General features: G+C 36.0%; 1 protein-coding gene across 1 annotated transcript; it reads right to left on the bottom strand.

The window, feature by feature from the left end:
- Nucleotides 1-4,975: 4,975 nt before the first annotated feature.
- On the bottom strand, nucleotides 4,976-6,120 carry LOC107630815 (uncharacterized). Its single transcript, XM_016334062.3, has one exon. The coding sequence runs from the start codon at nucleotides 5,884-5,886 to the stop codon at nucleotides 5,146-5,148; it is 741 nt and encodes a 246-aa protein (XP_016189548.1). The 5' UTR covers nucleotides 5,887-6,120; the 3' UTR covers nucleotides 4,976-5,145.
- Nucleotides 6,121-19,670: the final 13,550 nt, after the last annotated feature.

Genomic DNA, 19,670 nt, shown 5'->3' with positions numbered 1-19,670 from the left:
CAATTAAATGAAATTAAATGAGTTCAAAATCATATTCAACTCAAACAAACATGTATAAAATGACACTACAAGGTCAAGCACAATTAGAACAGTACCAGTTAGACTTCAATAATCCTATATATATATATATATATATATATATATATATATATATATCAGTCCCATACACCTCTACATTTTTTTGGATTACATGACATTATATGAGTTCAGAAAGATATTTAAGTTCAAAATGCCACTAGAAGCAACAGTCGCATTCCAAGTTCGACATATACACCCAAAAATCATTTAGAAGAGGAAGAGTCTTTCATGTAAACATGCACAATACAGAGTATACAAACCTACTTAAAAAAATGTAAACATGCACAAAACATGTACCAAAACAGATCAAAACACACGTTAAAGCATTCACTAGAAGTACGTAAAATAGCGTAAACGAAGAATAGTTTCATCTGAAGAGTAATATGAGATCTAAACCAAGAACAGTGAAACATAGAGAGAAATACGGACGATATAGTGCTTCGATTTCGAAATTAGAAACAGAAATGTGAAAAACCTAGAAGAACAGTAAAAGAGTACCTTGAATAATGTTTGTTTGTTCTTTTTGGTGTTTTTCGATGGAGCTTTGTATGTTTTCTTCTTGATTTCTTCTACTTTTCGCAAGGAGTTGGAAGGTTTCTTCAAAATTGCAATTGGTTTCGAATGTGGCTTAAATCTCGACGGTTTGGGTATTGATTGAGGAAGAAGAGGAAGAGTCTTTCATAATGAGCGCGCTTTGGAAAAACGAAACGGTTGAGTAAGGCGCGTGTGTTTACGCTCAATTGTAGAAGACTGTAGTGCGCGTGCTTTTTGTTGGGTTTGGGCCAACTTGTATAACTTGTAGGCCAAAAAGGCTTGTATGTGTAGCAGGCCTATTATTATTATATTTAAAATTTTACTTGCAATATGTTCAATTTATTATACATTTTTATCTTATTTATGTATTATTTATTTAGTGAATATTTTAAAAATTTAAATTGAGATTTATTTATTTATTTATTTTAACTCATCTATAATTTATTTTCTATTATTATGTTATTTCCCCACATCTCCACAACAGATTGCTTATTTACCTCAACTAGTGGAACAAGGCTTTATTGTTGTTGTTGTTATATTATGTTATTAGTTTTTCAAGATACGTATAGATTTGTTTATGTCATTGTTGGTTATTTAAGAGTTGATATTAAGATTTGTTATGTATATTTAATTTTTTTCATTTACAAAATCGTAAATTCAATTCAATCCAGATTGCTTGAAATTGGATCAAATTAGATTGGATTGTCTAAAAAAACATTATCCAACCAAAATCGGACCGCAAGTAAAATTAATATTCAAATCAGATAAATTTTTTTCTTCAAACTGATCCAAACCGCATTGCAAACATTCTTAAATAATATTAAGACAACATTAGTTTAATTCTATCATGAAACCAAAACAATTCGTAGATAAAAAAAAAATTAAAGGATAAACTTTTAGTTATATCTTTTATAAAAATCTTATTGACATTTTTAATGTATTAAGAATTTAATTTTTTATTAATAATCAATTTTAACATTATTTTTTTAAAATTAATACACATACTTTTATATTTAATTAAATTTTAGATCTATTTTACAAATAAAAATAATTAATTGTTATACTTATTATCTAAAAGTTTTGTTTTTCCTTATATAAAATTATAATTGAATATTGGTATAAAAAAAATACATTGATGGTTTTTGAACGAATTATTTTAAGGTGTTTATTATGATGCCTACATATAATTATTTAATTTATTAAAAAAATAAAAATTAATATTTAATTTAAAAATATAAAAATAAATAATTTTTAAATATTAAAAACTTACCATAAAAGATAAATTCCGCAAATTCGGTACTAAATTTATAGGCACCAAAGAGTTTGCCTTTCTCTAGATGGAAGAACACAACCTACTCGGAAGGTGGTCGGCAGCATTATCCTGAAACAAACAAATTTTAATGGCCTCCTAATATATCTCTTAAATAGCATTACCCTGCAACAACTATATCTCCTCTTCTTTTTTTTCCCTTGGTCTCACACAACTCACACACTCATAAACACTAGAAAGAATTCTATATATTACACTCATGGAATTTGAACTCTGATGCAGCTTAATGAGAAGTGTACAAATCCTCCATTTGTGCCAAAACCTCAGCAGCAATATCTCTTTCTATTATTGTAGACTTGCAATATATCTCTTTCTATTATTGTAGACTTTGGGTTTAGATTTCTTTTTTTCACCGTGTAGTAGAAATTAGATTTCTCTTTCTATTATTTTAGATTTGCTTCGAAACATTGGAATGCAGAATCAATAGGTTAGGATACTTCTCCAGCTTTCATGATCGGGATTCAGCACACCTTAGCATTTGTAATAGTATAAATTCGCAGTTATAATTTGTTAGAATTATTTAAAAAAATAAATTCCAACAACAACAAAATTTGTATGAAACTGGACGCAAAACAACCCTAAATCATCACCTGATTTCCAAATATTCTAGGCAGGGTCTCTCCAAAATGGCAGAAACAATAATGAAACGAGATAACTTTAACTATCTAAAAAATAATGTTATAGGAGGGGAATATATGACAGCACACAATCCTCTGTTCACTCGTACAAGTCAAAAGGCTTAGGCTACATGGTGGAACAGAAATTTTCAGGGCTAAAGGAAAGAACTAAAGAAGTAACTGGGAAGAAAAATTGTAATAGATTCACACAAATACATCCATAATCAGAGGTAAGGCCTAAGACGAAGAATACTTATTCGTCAAGCCTCGAGTTACTAACATTCTAAATGTGAGATAAATAAGTTAAAGTATATACCATCTCAAAAAAAAGAAAAATGCAATCCACGAAAGTGATGCATAGAAAAAACCATCTAAATCAGAATCTAATTCATCTAGTACATAATCCTTAGAAATTATATAAACTATAACTCGTGCAAAATTTTGAACTAGAAAGATCTTTACAGAATGATGTATCAGCACTTACACTAGTGATATAGAAGTACAATTCCTGTGAAAATTAAATTATTTCTTTCTACAAGCAAAAACGCTAACTATTAGGGCATGCTCTGTTCTAATTACAAAAGTGTAGCCTTATTTTCCACCTATTTCTTGCTTTTAGGATTTTGTGAAGAAAACAATGAAAATAAGTAATCAGTTTCTTATTTTTCTCTTTTCTCTTTGTTCATAACATATAACAAGAAATGAAAACACTAACTAGAGGAGAGCCTTAGCTGGTAAAGTAATAGTACTTGAATAAGACTGGCATCTTGGGGAAAAAATGAGAAATTGTAAAATCAAAAGACAATAATTATAGCACTGATTGTTTGTCTGCTTAATATTGTACAATGTTAATACTTAGTTGCTAATAAGAACATAGATTGAATCCAATACAAAGTACCTAATTGAGAAAACATTCTTTGTGCACTAAATGTTATTATCAAATTCGTCAACAGTACATTATCTACCTTAGATTTTCAACTATGTCTTAATTAACTTTGCTGCCCTTGAATGGTAAGTAATATGAATCAACAATACCCACAAAACATATAGCAGCATAAAAGTTAGGCAGCTTATCAGAAACTGTACAAGTAGAAGGAATAACCTTTGGTTGTAAGGTTGCAAGAATTTCACTAAAGGGAAGGTACATGAAATAGCAAATATAAAATGCAATTATATGAATGAACCCAAAATCTCTTCTACCATGATAATAAGAAAAATGTGTCACTTCTATAAGAGGTAATAAGCTGCAAGCTTATTAGCATCAAAATTACAATATTCCTAAGTAGCTTTTCTGGGTTCTTATGGATTGTCTGCCTATGATGATATCCCATAAAACAATTTTATAAGAAAGCAGTGGCATAATATCAGATCAATGGTTCATGTTCACCTACAAACCTCAAGAAATGTCATCTTACATATAGAGAGACTACAATAATAAGCAACAACTAAATCATACAATTGACCTGCAAAGAAATCATCATAGGACTAGTTTGAATTGGCTTTTGAAAAAAAGTATTTATTCTTTTATCTTTTTTAAGAAAATCATTTTTTATAGATAAAAGTTATTTTACATTTGGATAGACTTTTTAAAAAGAGTTTTCAAATATTAAAAACGTCTTTTCCTTCTGTTTTTTTTTTTAAAGCAAGGTATTACTGGCTTTTAGAAAAAAGCAAATAATTTGCTTTTTTAATAAATATACTTTTCTTAAAAGATGTATCAAAATGTGTTTAAAACTTAAAGTACTTTATTTTTTTATAAAAAAGTACTTTTTTAACTCAAATAAGCTAATTCAAACCAACACATAATCAGGAAATTCTTACTCCTAAGTACGTCCAGATAATTATGGTCAATTGTTCATCTTAAACCAAACAAATCATTGTCTGACATTTATTAAATCCAAAGCACAGGATCATGTTTTAGATCAGATACATACTTAAAAATAAAAAGAATGACAGTGGACTAAGACAGAGCAGAGAGTTTCAACCCTGTGTTTTCTCAAGGAGGCAAATGAACTAAGAATTCATTCATAAAAGTCAGTTTGCACTTGGAAGACTTCAAAATTATGAAACCTAAGAACAGCAGACTATATCTTTTAAAGATATAACCTTTGCATGTAATATACTTTTTCATAATTCATAACCAAATATGGAAGACGTAACTCTGGCATGCAAAATTGAGCTTGGCATCCTGTTTCTGTGTCGAAACCCATTACCAAAGCCACATTGCTAAAAGTTTTAGGATCAATCAAGCATTCCACACAGTTCCAGAATGCAGACATATAAAAAACATAACTCACTATGCCAAATGAGTTATATTTACTGAACAACTATTAAACAAAAATTCTTAGGATGGAAAAAAGAAACGACCATATATACTTCTGCAACACACACAAACACAAGTAACCTAGAGATAACATTTTAAACAAAATCTTTTTCAATATAAGGGCAATAATCTCCACTTTTCTACATCAAATTATGACTATACCATAGCGTGAATATGCAATGCTAACCCCAAAAAAAAGAACCGTTCTCTAAATCTGAAAAACAAGAAAAATCCTCCGCGCCCAAACAAATCCACATCCACCCCTAGAACACAACAAGCAACGAAAACAGAGTGTAGATCAAGAAACACGCATACGCTATCAAGCCACGGTGCTCGTCGCCGCCATCCGCAAGCAAAACGATGAGACCCGTCGAAGCCCTGGTCGCCCACAGCACGAAAACCGAAGCGGCAACAATCGCCACGATCCCTCCCTGAGGCAGGAATAGCGACATGGCCGAGTAGATCACCACCGGCAACATGCAGTAACCAACCACGCTGGTGCACGTGTGAAGGTCCAAGTTACCGGCTCGACCGGCAAGCATGTTAAAAACCACGTACAAGAAGATCGAAGAGACCACGATCCAGCCAAGAATCACGCCGAATTGGATTTTTCCGGCAAGTAACTGGAAGAGGCAAAACGACATGTAGAGAAGGATCGGTCCGGATAGATCGGAATCCTTGTGGATGGTGTGGTTCACGCGGAACGGGTTCAGAACGGATCGGATCTTGCTCCAGATTTGTTCAGGGTGGATCCCGAGCTCCTCGAGGAGTGGTTCCTCGTCGTCGAAGTTGGCGGAGCCGCCCACGGTGCCCGGTCCAGAGTAGATTGGGCCAGATGAGGTGGACGCAGCGGCGGAGCCTATGTCAAAGGACATGAAGGGGATGCCGGAGTTTGGCTGGAAGGGCGGCGCAGCCATGCGTCGCTGCTGGATGTTTGGACCTCCGGCGGTGGGGTTTCCGGCTTGTGGGAAGGCCACCGGCGGAACCTTGAACTCTTTAGCCATTGGATTGGAATTTGGGGGGTGAAATTAGGGTTTTGAGAATTGGATATGCAGTGTTTTTTGGGTTGCTTTGTTTGCTGGCTGAGAGAGGAAACGATGAGAGTGAGCGTCAGAACTCAGTACTATACAGCGTTAATGGGGAGCCTTTGTCGGTTCGGTAACCATTTTCTTTTCTAAAATCTCACCCGTTTTGGTCATAGCCTTGGATGATATTAATTACGGTAGTTTTTTTTTTTTTTTTTAAGAAAAGAACATTTTGATTGTCAAACATTTACATCTTCAACCATTTGAAAATACAATTAACTTTTTGATCTTTTTAAAATCTAGACGCATTGATTTTTTTGTTTAAAATTTAACAAAAAAATTAAACATAACTTTAGTTGTATTAGCCTAGCTGATATATGGATGCACACGTAGAAAATTTTTTAAAATGAAACAAATTAGATTTAAGAATTGATATGTCCAAATTTTAAAAAAGTTAGTGATTTAAACATATTTTTAAATACTCAAAAATATAAATGTCTGCAGACCAAAAAGTCAAAGATCTATTTATCTTTTTTTTTTTTTACTTGAGCAGTGCCAGATAACCCTGACCCGACCCAACAAAAATTCCACAAATTCAAATAGAGAAACAATACCCCTTCCTCTCCTATAACCTCTCCTAATTAATCTATCTATCTATCTACAAGTCTATAAGACAGAGAATTCTCGTGGAGCCATAGCTGATGTAGAATTTTTTCGTTTTTTTAAATCTATTTAATATATAATAGTTATGCAGTTCAGTTCCCAAAGCACAGGAATAGTGTTTCTTCCAAAACCAACCTTTTTGCATAATGACACATCTCTAGAAAGGTATAGTGTTTCCTCCAACAATAGCTAATAACTATTTCCTCAAATTGACGACACCTAGGCATACTTAGGAGAGAAATAAACTAATGAGTAATCCCAAAATTCACATAGTATTTCCTCTAGAAATAGCTCAGTACCCATCATTGTTGGTGATGACATCTCGCGATTCAATAACAGGTTCCCTCCATAGACATGAAAATGTGTGGCAACCTCATAGTCGATACCTACCTAATATAAAATTTAAACTAATCTCACAAACTCCATATAAGCAGCCTCGTGCAATCCTCTAAGGATAGTGTTCCCATCGAAACAGAAATTGGCGCAAGGGAAGGGGGCTTCTAGTGGATATAGCATCCCAGTCAACGAGGTTGCTACAGTCTTCCCTCCTAAAAAAGTTCGGCCCTGTGGCTCTCCAGTAAATAAGGTTGCTACAATATTTCCTGCAACAAAGTTGATATTCGTACGAATTTTTTGGATTGAGGTCCTTTCAAATTTGAAATATATTTGCAAGAAGAATACGTTCCCGCACATATTGAAGGACACGAGGTTAAATGTCTATAAATATTAGGATGGTACATTATTTAAAAAAAATATAGAAACACATTGTTATTTTATTTAGATAAAGCTTGTGCTTGCAACTGTATTGTGTTTCGAAAAATGGCTGGAAAGAAAGATTTTGTCAGAGATATCAATCCTACCAAGCTCTCTTGGTCTTTAGTTGTAGAGGTTGCCCGTTTATATGAGTTTCCAAGCCAGTGGAATGAGAATGAGGTCTTTAGCTTGGAGTTGGTCCTACAAGATGAGAAGGTATTAAATAAGTAATTCTTTGTGTCTGCTTCCGACTTTGTTAGATTATCCATTTACATATAGATTCTAAGTCGTTAGACTTCATTGCCCTTCGGTGTATTTGGCCACAAAATCGGTCAGATACTGGGACTTAATTACTGTCCAAGCTTCGTATCTTAGGTTGAACTCGGACAGCTGCACAATCCATTGTAGCATCCTCCCCGCAATGTTTGCCTCTTGCAGAATGTGCTTTATGGGTTTATTAGTTCGGACTTTTATAATGTGAGCCTAAAAGTAAAGTTGGAGCCTTCTGGAGGTGAAGATAAGAGCATATACGAACTTTTCTATCTTTTGATAGTTTAGTTCTGCTCCTTGTAGAGATTTTCTCACGAAGTAGATGGGCTACTCTCCGTTCTCATCTTCTCGGACCAAGGCTAAGGCTACAGCCCGACATGACACTGCTAAGTAGAGGACGAGCTCTTCTCCTGGACTAGGTCGGGTAAGTATCGGAGGTCAGCCGAAAAATGCTTTAAAATTCTGAAAGGCTTGCTCGCATTCTTGGGTGCATTCGAATTTTCTCCCTTTTCTAAGTATCGAGTACAAAGGTAGAGACTTCAATGCTGATTGGTGCACGGAATTGTGATCACATTTTTTACAACTCCGGTACAACTAACCAGCAAGTGCACTGGGTCGTCCAAGTAATACCTCACGTGAGTAAGGGTCGACCCCACGGAGATTGCCGGCTTGAAGCAAGCTATGGTTATCTTGTAAATCTTAGTCAGGAGATTCAAATGATATGAATGATTTTGTTTATGAAAAGTAAATAACATGAAATGAATGATACTTGTGATTCAATAATGAGGAACAGGTTGAGGTTCTGGAGATGCTCTGTCGTCTGAATCTCTGCTTTCTTACTGTCTTCTTCTCCAAACACGCATGGCTTCTTCTATGGCCAGCTGTATGTTGGTGGATCACCGTTGTCAATGGCTACCATCCGTCCTCTCAGTGAAAATGGTCCAGGTACGGTTTTTGTACGGTTAATCAACTATCGGATCTCTCGTCTCGGATGAAAAATACCAGGCACAGCTATCGCACGGCTAATCATCTGTCGGTTCTCACTTGTGTCAGAATAGGATCTCTCTATCCTTTTGCACACTGTCACTGCGCCCAACATTTGTGAGTTTGAAGCTCGTCACAGTCATTCCGTCCCAGATCCTACTCGGAATACCACATACAAGGTTTAGACTTTTTGGATCTCAGGAATGCTGCCAATTGGTTCTAGCCTCTATCACGAAGGTTCTAATCTCATGGGTTTGAATGCTCCGTTGTCAGGAGATGCAAGTTAAACTCGTGGTTTAGAAACCCAAGAGATACGCACTCAAGCTGTCGCCCAATGACTACATTGAGCTCAGATAGAACGGGAGTGGTTGTCAAGCACGCGTTCATAAATTTGAGAATGATGATGAGTGTCACAGATCATCATATTCTTTATATTGAAGTACGAGTGAGTATCTTAGAACAGAATCAAGCGTGATCGAATAGAAAACAATAGTAATTGCATTAATCCATTGAGACACAGCAGAGCTCCTCACCCCCACCTATGGGGTTTAGAGACTCATGCCGTAGAAGATACAATATGAGATGTAAAATGTCATCCGTCCCTAAATGAATCTCTAAAAGTAGTTTTTATACTAAACTAGTAACTTAGGTTTACAAAAAATGAGTAACTAAGTGCAGATAGCGCAAAAATCCATTTCCGGGGCCCACTTGGTGAGTGTTTGGACTGAGCTTTGAAGCTTTCACGTGCATAGGCCATTCTTGGAGTCAAACGCCAGCTTGGGTGCCAGTTTGGGCGTTCAACTCCAGTTTTGGTGCCAGTTCCGGCGTTTTACGCTAGAAAAGGGTCTCTGGCTAGCGTTTAACACCAGTTTGGGCCATCAAATCTCGGGCAAAGTATGGATTATTATACATTGATGGAAATTCCAAGATGTTAGCTTTCTAGCACAATTGAGAACGCACCAATTGGACTTCTGTAGCTCTAGAAAAACACGTTTGAGTGCAGGGAGGTCAGAATCCAACAGCATCTGTAGTCCTTTTTCAGCCTCTGAATCAGATTTTTGCTTAGGTCCCTCAATTTCAGCCAGAAAATACCTGAAATTACAAAAAAACACACAAACTCATAGTACAGTCTAGAAATGTGATTTTTGCATAAAAACTAATAAAAATATAATATAAAGTAACTAAAACATACTAAAAACTACCTAATAACAATGCCAAAAAGCGTATAAATTATCCGTTCATCATAACACTAAACTTAAATTGTTGCTTGTCCCCAAGCAACCAAAAACAAAATAAGATAAAAAAAAAAGAGAAAAGACAATAAATTTCAAAATATCAATGAAGCTTAGTTCCAATTAGATGAGCGGGACTAGTAGCTTTTTGCTTTTGAACAGTTTTGGCATCTCACTTTATCCTTTGAAGTTTAGAATGATTGGCATCCATAGGAACTCAAAATTCAGATAGTGTTATTGATTCTCCTAGTTTAGTATGTTGATTCTTGAACACAGCTACTTTATGAGTCTTGGCCGTGACCCTTAGCATTTTGTTTTCCAGTATTACCACCAGATACATAAATGCCATGGACACATAACTGGGTGAACCTTTTCAGATTGTGACTCAGCTTTGCTAGAGTCTCCAGTTAGAGGTGCCCAGAGTTCTTAAGCACACTCGTTTTACTTTGGATCACGACTTTAACCACTCAGTCTCAAGCTTTTCACTTGGACCTTCATGACACAAGCACATGATTAGGGACAGCTTGATTTAGCCACTTAGGCCAGGATTTTATTCCTTTGGGCCCTCCTATCCATTAATGCTCAAAGCCTTAGATTCTTTTTACCCTTGCCTTTTAGTTTAAAGGGTTATTGGTTTTTTTCTCTTGCCTTTTGGTTTAAAGAGCTATTGGCTTTTTCTGCTTGCTTTTTCTTTTTCTTTATTTTTCACCATTTTTTTCGCAAGCTTTGTGTTTTTCACTGTTTTTTCTTGCTTCAAGAATCAATTTTATGATTTTTCAAAATTATCAATAACATTTCTCTTTTTTCATTATTCTTTCAAGAGCCAACAATTTTAACATTCATAAACTTCACTATAAAAAATATGCACTGTTCAAGCATTCATTTAGAAAACAAAAAGTATTGCCACCACATCAAAATAATTAAACTATTTTCAAGATAGAATTCGAAATTCATGTACTTCTTTTTCTTTTTCAGAAAATATTTTTCATTTAAGAAAGGTGAAAGATTCATGGAACATTCATAGCTTTAAGACATAGACACTAAACACTAATGATCATGTAATAAAAACAAGACTTAGACAGAAAATAAACATAAAAACAGACAAATAACAATAAAAGCAAGAAAATTAAGGAGCGGGTCTATCTTAGTGATGGCGGCTACTTCTTCCTCTTAATGGTCTAATGGAGTGCTTGAGCTCCTCTAGTTTGCTCCATCCTCTTTCTTAGTGATGGGCTTTGGTGATGAATTTCTCCATCTCCCAAGGTTCAGAGGCGGAAGCAATTGCCTTCCCTTTTCTCTTTCTAGAGGATTCTCCGACTTTGGGTGCCATAAGTGGTAATGGAAAGCAAAAAGCAGAACTTTTCCACACCAAACTTAAAAGCTTTGCTCATCTTCGAGCAAAATAAGATAGAAGGGAGTAGAAGAAGAATGAGGTAATTAATTTTAAAAAACTTGTTAATGTTAAAAAAATTAAAAGGATTGAAAGAATTTGAGAAGATATGTAAGTTTGGAAAAAGATATGGACAAGAATTAAAAAAAGAATTAAAAAGAATTGAAAGGATTATTAGTTTTTGAAAATAGAAATTGAAAGATGAACATTTGAAATATTTTTGATGCAAAAAAAATTATGAATTAAAATATGAAAAATTTAAAAAAATCGAATTGGAAACAAAATTACCTCCCCTTTGCTGTTCTGGCGTTTAACGCCCATCTGGCAGCCAATTTAGGCGTTCAACACCCAGCCAGATATCCTGGCTGGCGTTAAATGCCAGAATTTCTTTGTTACTGGGCTTTTTTTCTGAACGCCCAGGATGCTGCTGTTTCTGGTGTTAAACGCCCAGAATGATAGCCATTCTGGCGTTTAACGCCCAAAATACCCCTTTACTGGCATTTTGATGCCAGTGAGCTCTTTTTCTCTATGATTCCTCTGCTTTATGTCCTGAACCTTCATTTCCCTGACTTATTCACTGAAATGCATTAACGAACATGAATAACAAAATTAAATAGACTCATATAATTGTTATAAACATCTAATTTTTTATAATGGCTAGGTTGCCTCCCAGCAAGTGCTTCTTTACTGTCTTTAGCTGGACTTTACTGAGCTTTTAATTTAGTCTCAGTTTTGAGCACTCTTGCTCAACATTGCCTTCAAGATAATGTTTGACTCTCTGTCCATTAACAATGAACTTTTTGTCAGAGTCAATATCCTGAAGCTCTACATATCCATATGGTGACACACTTGTAATCACATATGATCCCTTCCACTGGGATTTTAATTTCCTAGGGAACAATCTAAGCCTAGAGTTAAACAGCAGAACCTTCTGTCCTGGCTCAAAGACTCTAGATGACAGCTTTCTGTCATGCCACCTTTTTGCTTTCTCCTTGTAAATTTTAGCATTTTTGAAAGCATTGAGTCTGAACTCCTCCAGCTCATTCAACTGGAGTAATCGTTTCTCTCCAGCTACCTTAGCATCAAGGTTTAGGAACCTGGTTGCCCAGTAGGCCTTGTGTTCCAGTTCCACTAGCAGATGACAGGCTTTTCCATACACAAGCTGGTATGGAGAGGTCCCTATAGGAGTCTTGAATGCGGTTCTATATACCCACAGAGCATCATCCAGACTTCTTGCCCAATCCCTTCTACGGGTACTTACAGTCCATTCTAAAATTCGTTTTAGTTCTCTATTTGAGACTTCAGCCTGCCCATTTGTTTGTGGATGATATGGAGTTGCCACTTTGTGGTTAATTCTATATCGGATCAGAGCAGAGTCAAGCTGTTTATTGTAGAAATGAGTGCATCCATCACTAATCAGTACCCTAGGGACATCGAACCTGCTGAAGATATGCTTCTAGAGGAACTTCATCACTGTCTTAGTATCATTAGTGGGTGTTGTAATTGCCTCTACCCATTTAGATACATAGTCTACTGCCACCAGAATATAAGTGTTTAAATATGATGGTGGGAAAGCCCCCATGAAGTCAATACCCCATACATCAAACAACTCAATCTCTAAGATCCCTTTCTGAGGCATGGCATAACTGTGAGGCAGATTACCAGATCTCTAGCCACTGTCACAGTTACGTACAAACTCTCGGGAGTCTCTATAGAGAGTAGGCCAGTAGAAGCCACATTGGAGAACCTTTGTGGCTGTTCGCTCACCTCCGAAATGTCCTCCAAATTGTGATCCATGGCAATGCCATAGGATCTTCTGTGCCTCTTCTCTAGGCACACATCTACGGATTATTCCGTCTGCACATCTCTTAAAGAGATATGGTTCATCCCACAAGTAGTACTTTGCATCAGAAACTAATTCTTTTGTTTGCTGTCTACTGTACTCTTTGGGTATGAATCTCACAACTTTATAGTTTGTAATGTCTACAAACCACGGTACTTCCTAAATGGCAAATAGTTGCTCATCCGGCCTGCTACTGGTTCTATCCGGGACAGGTGATCAGCTACTTGGTTCTCTGTCCCTTTTTTGTCTCTTATTTCTATATCAAACTCTTGCAGAAGCAACACCCATCTTATGAGTCTGGGTTTTGAATCCTACTTTGTGAGGAGATATTTTAGAATAGCATGGTCAGTATACACAATCACTTTTGATCCTACTAAATAAGATCTGAACTTGTCAATGCATGGCATAAACCACTGCAAGCAACTCCTTTTCTGTGGTTGTGTAATTCTTTTGCACGTCATTTAAAACATGACTAGCATAATAAATGACATACAGAAGCTTGTCATGCCTCTGTCCCAATACTGCACCAATGGCATGGTCACTGGCGTCACACATTAGTTCGAATGGTAATGTCCAGTCTAGTGTAGAAATGACTGATGCTGTAACCAGCTTAGCTTTCAGAGTCTCAAAGGCCTGCAGACACTCTGTGTCAAAGACAAATGGTGTATCAGCGGCTAGCAGATTGCTCAGAGGTTTTGCAATTTTTGAAAAATCTTTTATAAACCTCCTATAGAATCCTGCATGCCCCAGAAAGCTTCTGATTGCCTTAACATTGGCAGGTGGTGGTAATTTTTCAATTACCTCTACCTTAGCTTGATCCACCTCTATTCCCTTGTTCGAAATTCTGTGCCCAAGGACAATTCTTTCAGTCACCATAAGGTGACATTTCTCCCAGTTTAAAACCAGGTTAGTCTCTTGGCACCTTTTCAAAACAAGTGCTAGATGGTCAAGACAGGAGCTGAATGAGTCTCCAAATACTGAGAAGTCATCCATGAAGACTTCCAGAAATTTCTCTACCATATCAGAGAAGATAAAGAGCATGCACCTCTGAAAGATTGCAGGTGCATTGCACAGACCAAATGGCATCATTCTGTAGGCAAATACTCCAGATGGACATGTGAATGCTGTTTTCTCCCTGAGGAGTCTTCAGAGGTTCTTCTATTTTCTCTGGTTCCTCCAGATCAGGCTGAACATCTTTAAAAATGTCCTCTAGCTCTGATTCGAGACTCTCAGTCATATTGACCTCTTCCACTAGGGAGTCAATAATATCAACACTTATGCAGTCTTTTGATGTGTCTGGATGCTGCATAGCTTTGACAACATTCAACTTAAAATCATCCTCATTGACTCTCAGGGTCACCTCCCCTTTTTGGACATCAATGAGGGTTCATCCAGTCACTAGGAAAGGTCTTCCTAGAATGAGAGTTGCACTCTTGTGCTCCTCCATTTACAGCACCACAAAGTCAGTAGAAAAGGCAAATGGCCCAACCTTGACAATCATGTCCTCAATTACGCCTGATGGAATTTTAATGGAGCCATTAGCAAGTTGGAGGTATATCCAGGTTGGTTTAACTTCATCATTCAAACCAAGCTTTTTGATAGTGGATGCAGGTATCAGGTTGATACTTGCCCCAAGATCACATAGAGCTGTCTTGGTACAAGCATCCTCTAATGTGCATGGTATCATAAAGCTTCCGGGATCTTTAAGCTTCTCTGGTAAGCTTTTTAAAATGACTACACTGCATTCTTCAGTGAGAAAAACTTTTTCAGTCTCCCTCCAATCCTTCTTATGACTTAAGATCTCTTTCATGAACTTAGCATAAGAGGGTATTTGCTCAAGTGCCTTTGCAAACGGAATTTTTATTTCAAGAGTCTTGAGATAGTCTGCAAAGTAGACAAATTGTTTATCCTATTCTGCTTGGCAGAGTTTCTTAGGATAAGGCATCTTGGCTTTATATTCTTCAACCTTAGTTGCTGCAGGTTTATTTCCTACAGAAGTGGTTGGAAAAGCCTGCTTAAGGGGGTTGTTATCAGCACTTGCAGGTGTCTGATCCCTCGTTGGCGTTTGAATGCCAGAATTGGGTGCTGTATGGACGTTCAACGCCAGATTGCCACCATTTTCTGGTGTTTGAACGCTAGAATTGGCCATCCACTGGGCGTTCAACGCCAACTTCTCACCCTTTTTCTGGCGTTTGAATACCAGAATCATTCCTCTCTGGGCTCTTGCTGTTCTCAGAGGGATTTTGGGCAGTGGTTTGGTCATTCTCTGTCAGTTGTTCCTTTTTTGGCTTTCGGCTGCTTTGAGTTGAGACATTCAATGTCTTCCCGCTCCTCAAATAAACAGCTTGGTATTCTTCTGTTATCTGTTTAGATAACTGCTGCCTTGTCTGATTCAATTGTTCCTCCATATACTTGTTAGCATCTTTGGTTTCTTGTAGCATCTCTTTAAATTCTGCTAACTATTTTGTTACAGAAAATAGTTGCTGATTGAGTTCAGCAATTTGTTCTGGAGGACTAAGTTCAGTGGATGCTGCCTCAGCTTCTTCTTTCATGGGGGTCTCACCACTTGAGTACAGGTGATGATTAGTGGCAACTATATCAATGAGCTCTTGAGCCTCTTCAATTGTCTTTCTCATATGTATAGATCCACCAGCAGAGTAGTCTAGAGACATCTGGACCTTTTTTGTAAGCCCATAGTAAAAGATGTCTAACTGCACCCATTCTGAAAATATTTCAGAGGGGCATTTCCTTAGAATCTCTCTGTACCTCCCCCAGGAATTATAAAGAGATTCATTATCCTCTTGTTTAAAGTCTTGGATGTCCAGCCTTAGCTGTGTCATCCTTTTTGGAGGGAAATATTGATTCAGGAATTTGTCTGACAACTGTTTTCATGTTCTTATGCTGGCTTTGGGTTGGTTGTTTAACCACCTCTTAGCTTGGTCTTTTACAGCAAATGAAAATAGCAATAATCTGTAGACATCCTGATCCACTTCCTTATCACGTACTGTATCAGCAATCTGTAAGAACTGTGCCAGAAACTCAGTAGCTTCTTCCAGTGGAAGACCGAAATACTGGCAATTTTTCTGCACCATGATAATGAGCTGAGGATTTAACTCAAAATTGCTGGCTCTGATGGGGGTATACAGATACTACTCCCATATGAAGCAGTAGTGGGGTTAGCATATGACCCTAGAGTCCTTCTGGACTGTTCATTTCCACTCAGGTCCATTATGGAGAAAGGGAGATGATGTGGATTATAAATTAAAAAAATTTTCTCTTTTTTTTTGAAATTAAAGAAATTAAAATAAAGTAAATAAAAAATTTGATGCAAGTTTCAGAAATTAAAAAAGAAAAAGAAATAAAAGAAATTAGAAAAATAAATTAATTAATTAATTAAAAAGATTTGAAAATTTTGTGTGGATTTTCGAAAAAAAAATGAGGAGAGAGAAAGTGGTTAGCATGTTTTGAAAAAGATATGTCTTAAAATTAAAGATACTTGAAAATTAATACTTGTAAGAAAATAAATAAAAGAAAAGATTTGAAAAAGATATGATTTTAAAATTTTAAAGATTGAAACTTTCTTAACAAGAAAACACCCAACTTAAAATTTTTCAATCAAAATAATAAAATAGGACAAGCAATTCGAAAATTATAAAAAAAAGATTTAAAAAAAATTTATAAAAAATTTTCGAAAAATATAAAAAGAAAATTGAAAAAGAATTTGTTTTGAAAAAGATTTAAAAAGATAAATTTTTAAAATTGAAATTTTGACTTGACTAACAAGAAACTACCAAATTTTAAAAATTTTGACTAAGTCAACCTAAGAAATTCGAAAATGATGAGTAAATAAAGGAAAAGATATTTTTTGAATTTAATGAGGAAAGAGAAAAACAATAAATTGACACCAAACTTAGAATTTTTAGATCAAAACAAAGAAAACAAACAAGAAAACTTTGAATGTCAAGATGAACACCAAGAACACTTTGAAGATCAAGATGAACACCAAGAACAAATTTTGAAAATTTTTAAGGAAATAAGGACACAAAAATACCAAACTTAAAAATTTTTATACTTTGGACACTAATAATTCGAAAATGTATAAGATAAACAACAAAAGACACCAAACAAGAAAATTTAAAGATTAAATAAAGAAAATTATCAAGAACAATTTGAAGATCAAGAAAGAACTAAGAACATGTAATTAAAAGTATGAAGAAAAATAAAAACATGCAATTGACACCAAACTTAAAACATGAAACTAAACTCAAACAGAAGACTCAATTATTAGTTTATTGGTTTTTATCTATTTATTAAAAATTTTCGAAAAAAATCTAGAAAAAGAAAACAAGGATTTTAAAATTTTAACAAAAATAATAATAAAAAAACTCAGAAAAATTAAAGATTAATAAAGAAAAATAAGATTTTTGAAATATTTTTGAAAAAAAATAAAAGACTCAAATTTAGTGACTCTAAACAAAAAAAAAAGATAAATTTTTCCTAATTTAAGCAACAAGATGAACCGTCAGTTGTCCAAACTCGAACAATCCCCAGCAACGGCGCCAAAAACTTGGTGCACGGAATTGTGATTACACTTTTCACAACTCCGGTACAACTAACCAGCAAGTGCACTGGGTCGTCCAAGTAATACCTCACGTAAGTAAGGGTCGATTGGTGCACGAAATTGTGATCATCAACAATGGCGCCAATAGAATTGGAGCTCTCAAACGTGAATCACACTTTGTCACAATTCCGCACAACTAACCAGCAAGTGCACTGGGTCGTCCAAGTAATAAACCTTACGTGAGTAAGGGTCGATCCCACGACGATTGTCGGCTTGAAGCAAGCTATGGTCATCTTGTAAATCTCAGTTAGGTGGATTCGAATGGTTATGGAGTTTAAGGTGATGAAAATAAACATAAAATAAAGATAGAGATACTTATGTAATTCATTGGTGGATTTCAGATAAGCGTATGAAGATACTTTGTTCCCCTTGAACCTCTGCTTTCCTATTGCCTTCTTCCAATCATTCATACTCCTTTCCATGGCAAGCTTTATGTTGGGCATCACCGTTGTCAATGGCTACATCCCGTCCTCTCAGTGAAAATGGTCCTGATGCTCTGTCACAACATCGGCTAATCAGCTGTCAGTTCTCGATCATGTCGGAATAGGATCCATTGATCCTTTTGCGTCTGTCACACGCCCCACAATCGCGAGTTTGAAGCTCGTCACAGTCATCACTTCCCAGATCCTACTCGGAATACCACAGACAAGGTTTAGACTTTTCGGATCTCAGGAATAGCCGCCAATAATTCTAGCCTATACCACGAAGGTTCCAATCTTAGATTAGAAACCCAAGAGATACGCATTCAAGCAATTGCTAGTAGAACAGAGGTGGTTGTCAGGCACATGTTCATAGATGAGAATGATGATGAGTGTCACGAATCATCACATTTATCAAGTTGAAGAACGAATGAATATCTTGGAGAAGAAATAGACTTGAGTTGAATAGAAAAACGATAGTACTTGTATTAATTCATGAAGAACAGCAGAACTCCACACCTTAATCTATGGTGTGTAGAAACTCCACCGTTGAAAATACATAAGAATAAGGTTCAGGCATGGCCATGAGGCCCGCTCTCAAATGTGTCTAAGATAGCATAAGACTTATCAAAGATGAAAAAATACAATAGTAAAAGGTCCTATTTATAGAGAACTAGTAGCCTAGGGTTTACAGAAATCAGTAATTAATGCAGAAATCTTCTTCCGGGCCCACTTGGTGTGTGCTTGGGCTGAGCATTAAAGCTTCCATGTGTAGAGACTTTTCTTGGAGTTAAACGCCAGCTTTTGTGCCAGTTTGGGTGTTTAACTCCAGCTTTTGTGCCAGTTCCGGAGTTAAACGCTAGAATTCTTGAGCTGTCTTGGAACGCCTGTTTGGGCCATCAAATCTCGAACAAAGTATAAACTATTATATATTGCTGGAAAGACCAGGATGTCTACTTTCCAACGCAATTGAGAGCGCGCCAATTGGGCTTCTATAGCTATAGAAAATCCACTTCGAGTGCAGGGAGGTCAGAATCCAACAGCATTTGCAGTCCTTTTTCAACCTCTGAATCAGATTTTTGCTCAAGTCCCTCAATTTCAGCCAGAAAATACCTGAAATCATAGAAAAACACACAAACTCATAGCAAAGTCCAGAAGAGTGATTTTTATTTAAAAACTAATAAAAACATAATAAAAACTAACTAAAATATACTAAAAACATACTAAAAACAATGCCAAAAAGCGTATAAATTATCCGCTCATCATCGATCCCACGGAGATTGCCGGCTTGAAGCAAGCTATGGTTATCCTGTAAATCTTAGTCAGGAGATTCAAATGATATGAATGATTTTGTTTATGAAAAGTAAATAACATGAAATGAATGATACTTGTGATTCAGTAATGAGGAATAGGTTGAGGTTTCGGAGATGCTCTATCGTCTGAATCTCTGCTTTCCTACTGTCTTCTTCTCCAAACACGCATGACTTCTTCTATGGCCAGCTGTATGTTGGTGGATCACCGTTGTCAATGGCTACCATCCGTCCTCTCACTGAAAATGGTGCAGGTACGATTTCTGTACGGTTAATCA

This window comes from Arachis ipaensis, chromosome B3 (assembly GCF_059453495.1).
Source record: "Arachis ipaensis isolate K30076 ecotype BB chromosome B3, ASM5945349v1, whole genome shotgun sequence".
Taxonomy (NCBI): Eukaryota; Viridiplantae; Streptophyta; class Magnoliopsida; order Fabales; family Fabaceae; genus Arachis; species Arachis ipaensis.
Note: the sequence above shows the minus strand (reverse complement) of the source record. Positions and strands in the feature narration are given on the sequence as shown.

Excerpts from the sequence above, each read along its gene's own strand:
- LOC107630815 (XM_016334062.3), bottom strand. The coding sequence starts at position 5,886 with ATGGCTAAAGAGTTCAAGGTTCCGCCGGTGGCCTTCCCACAAGCCGGA.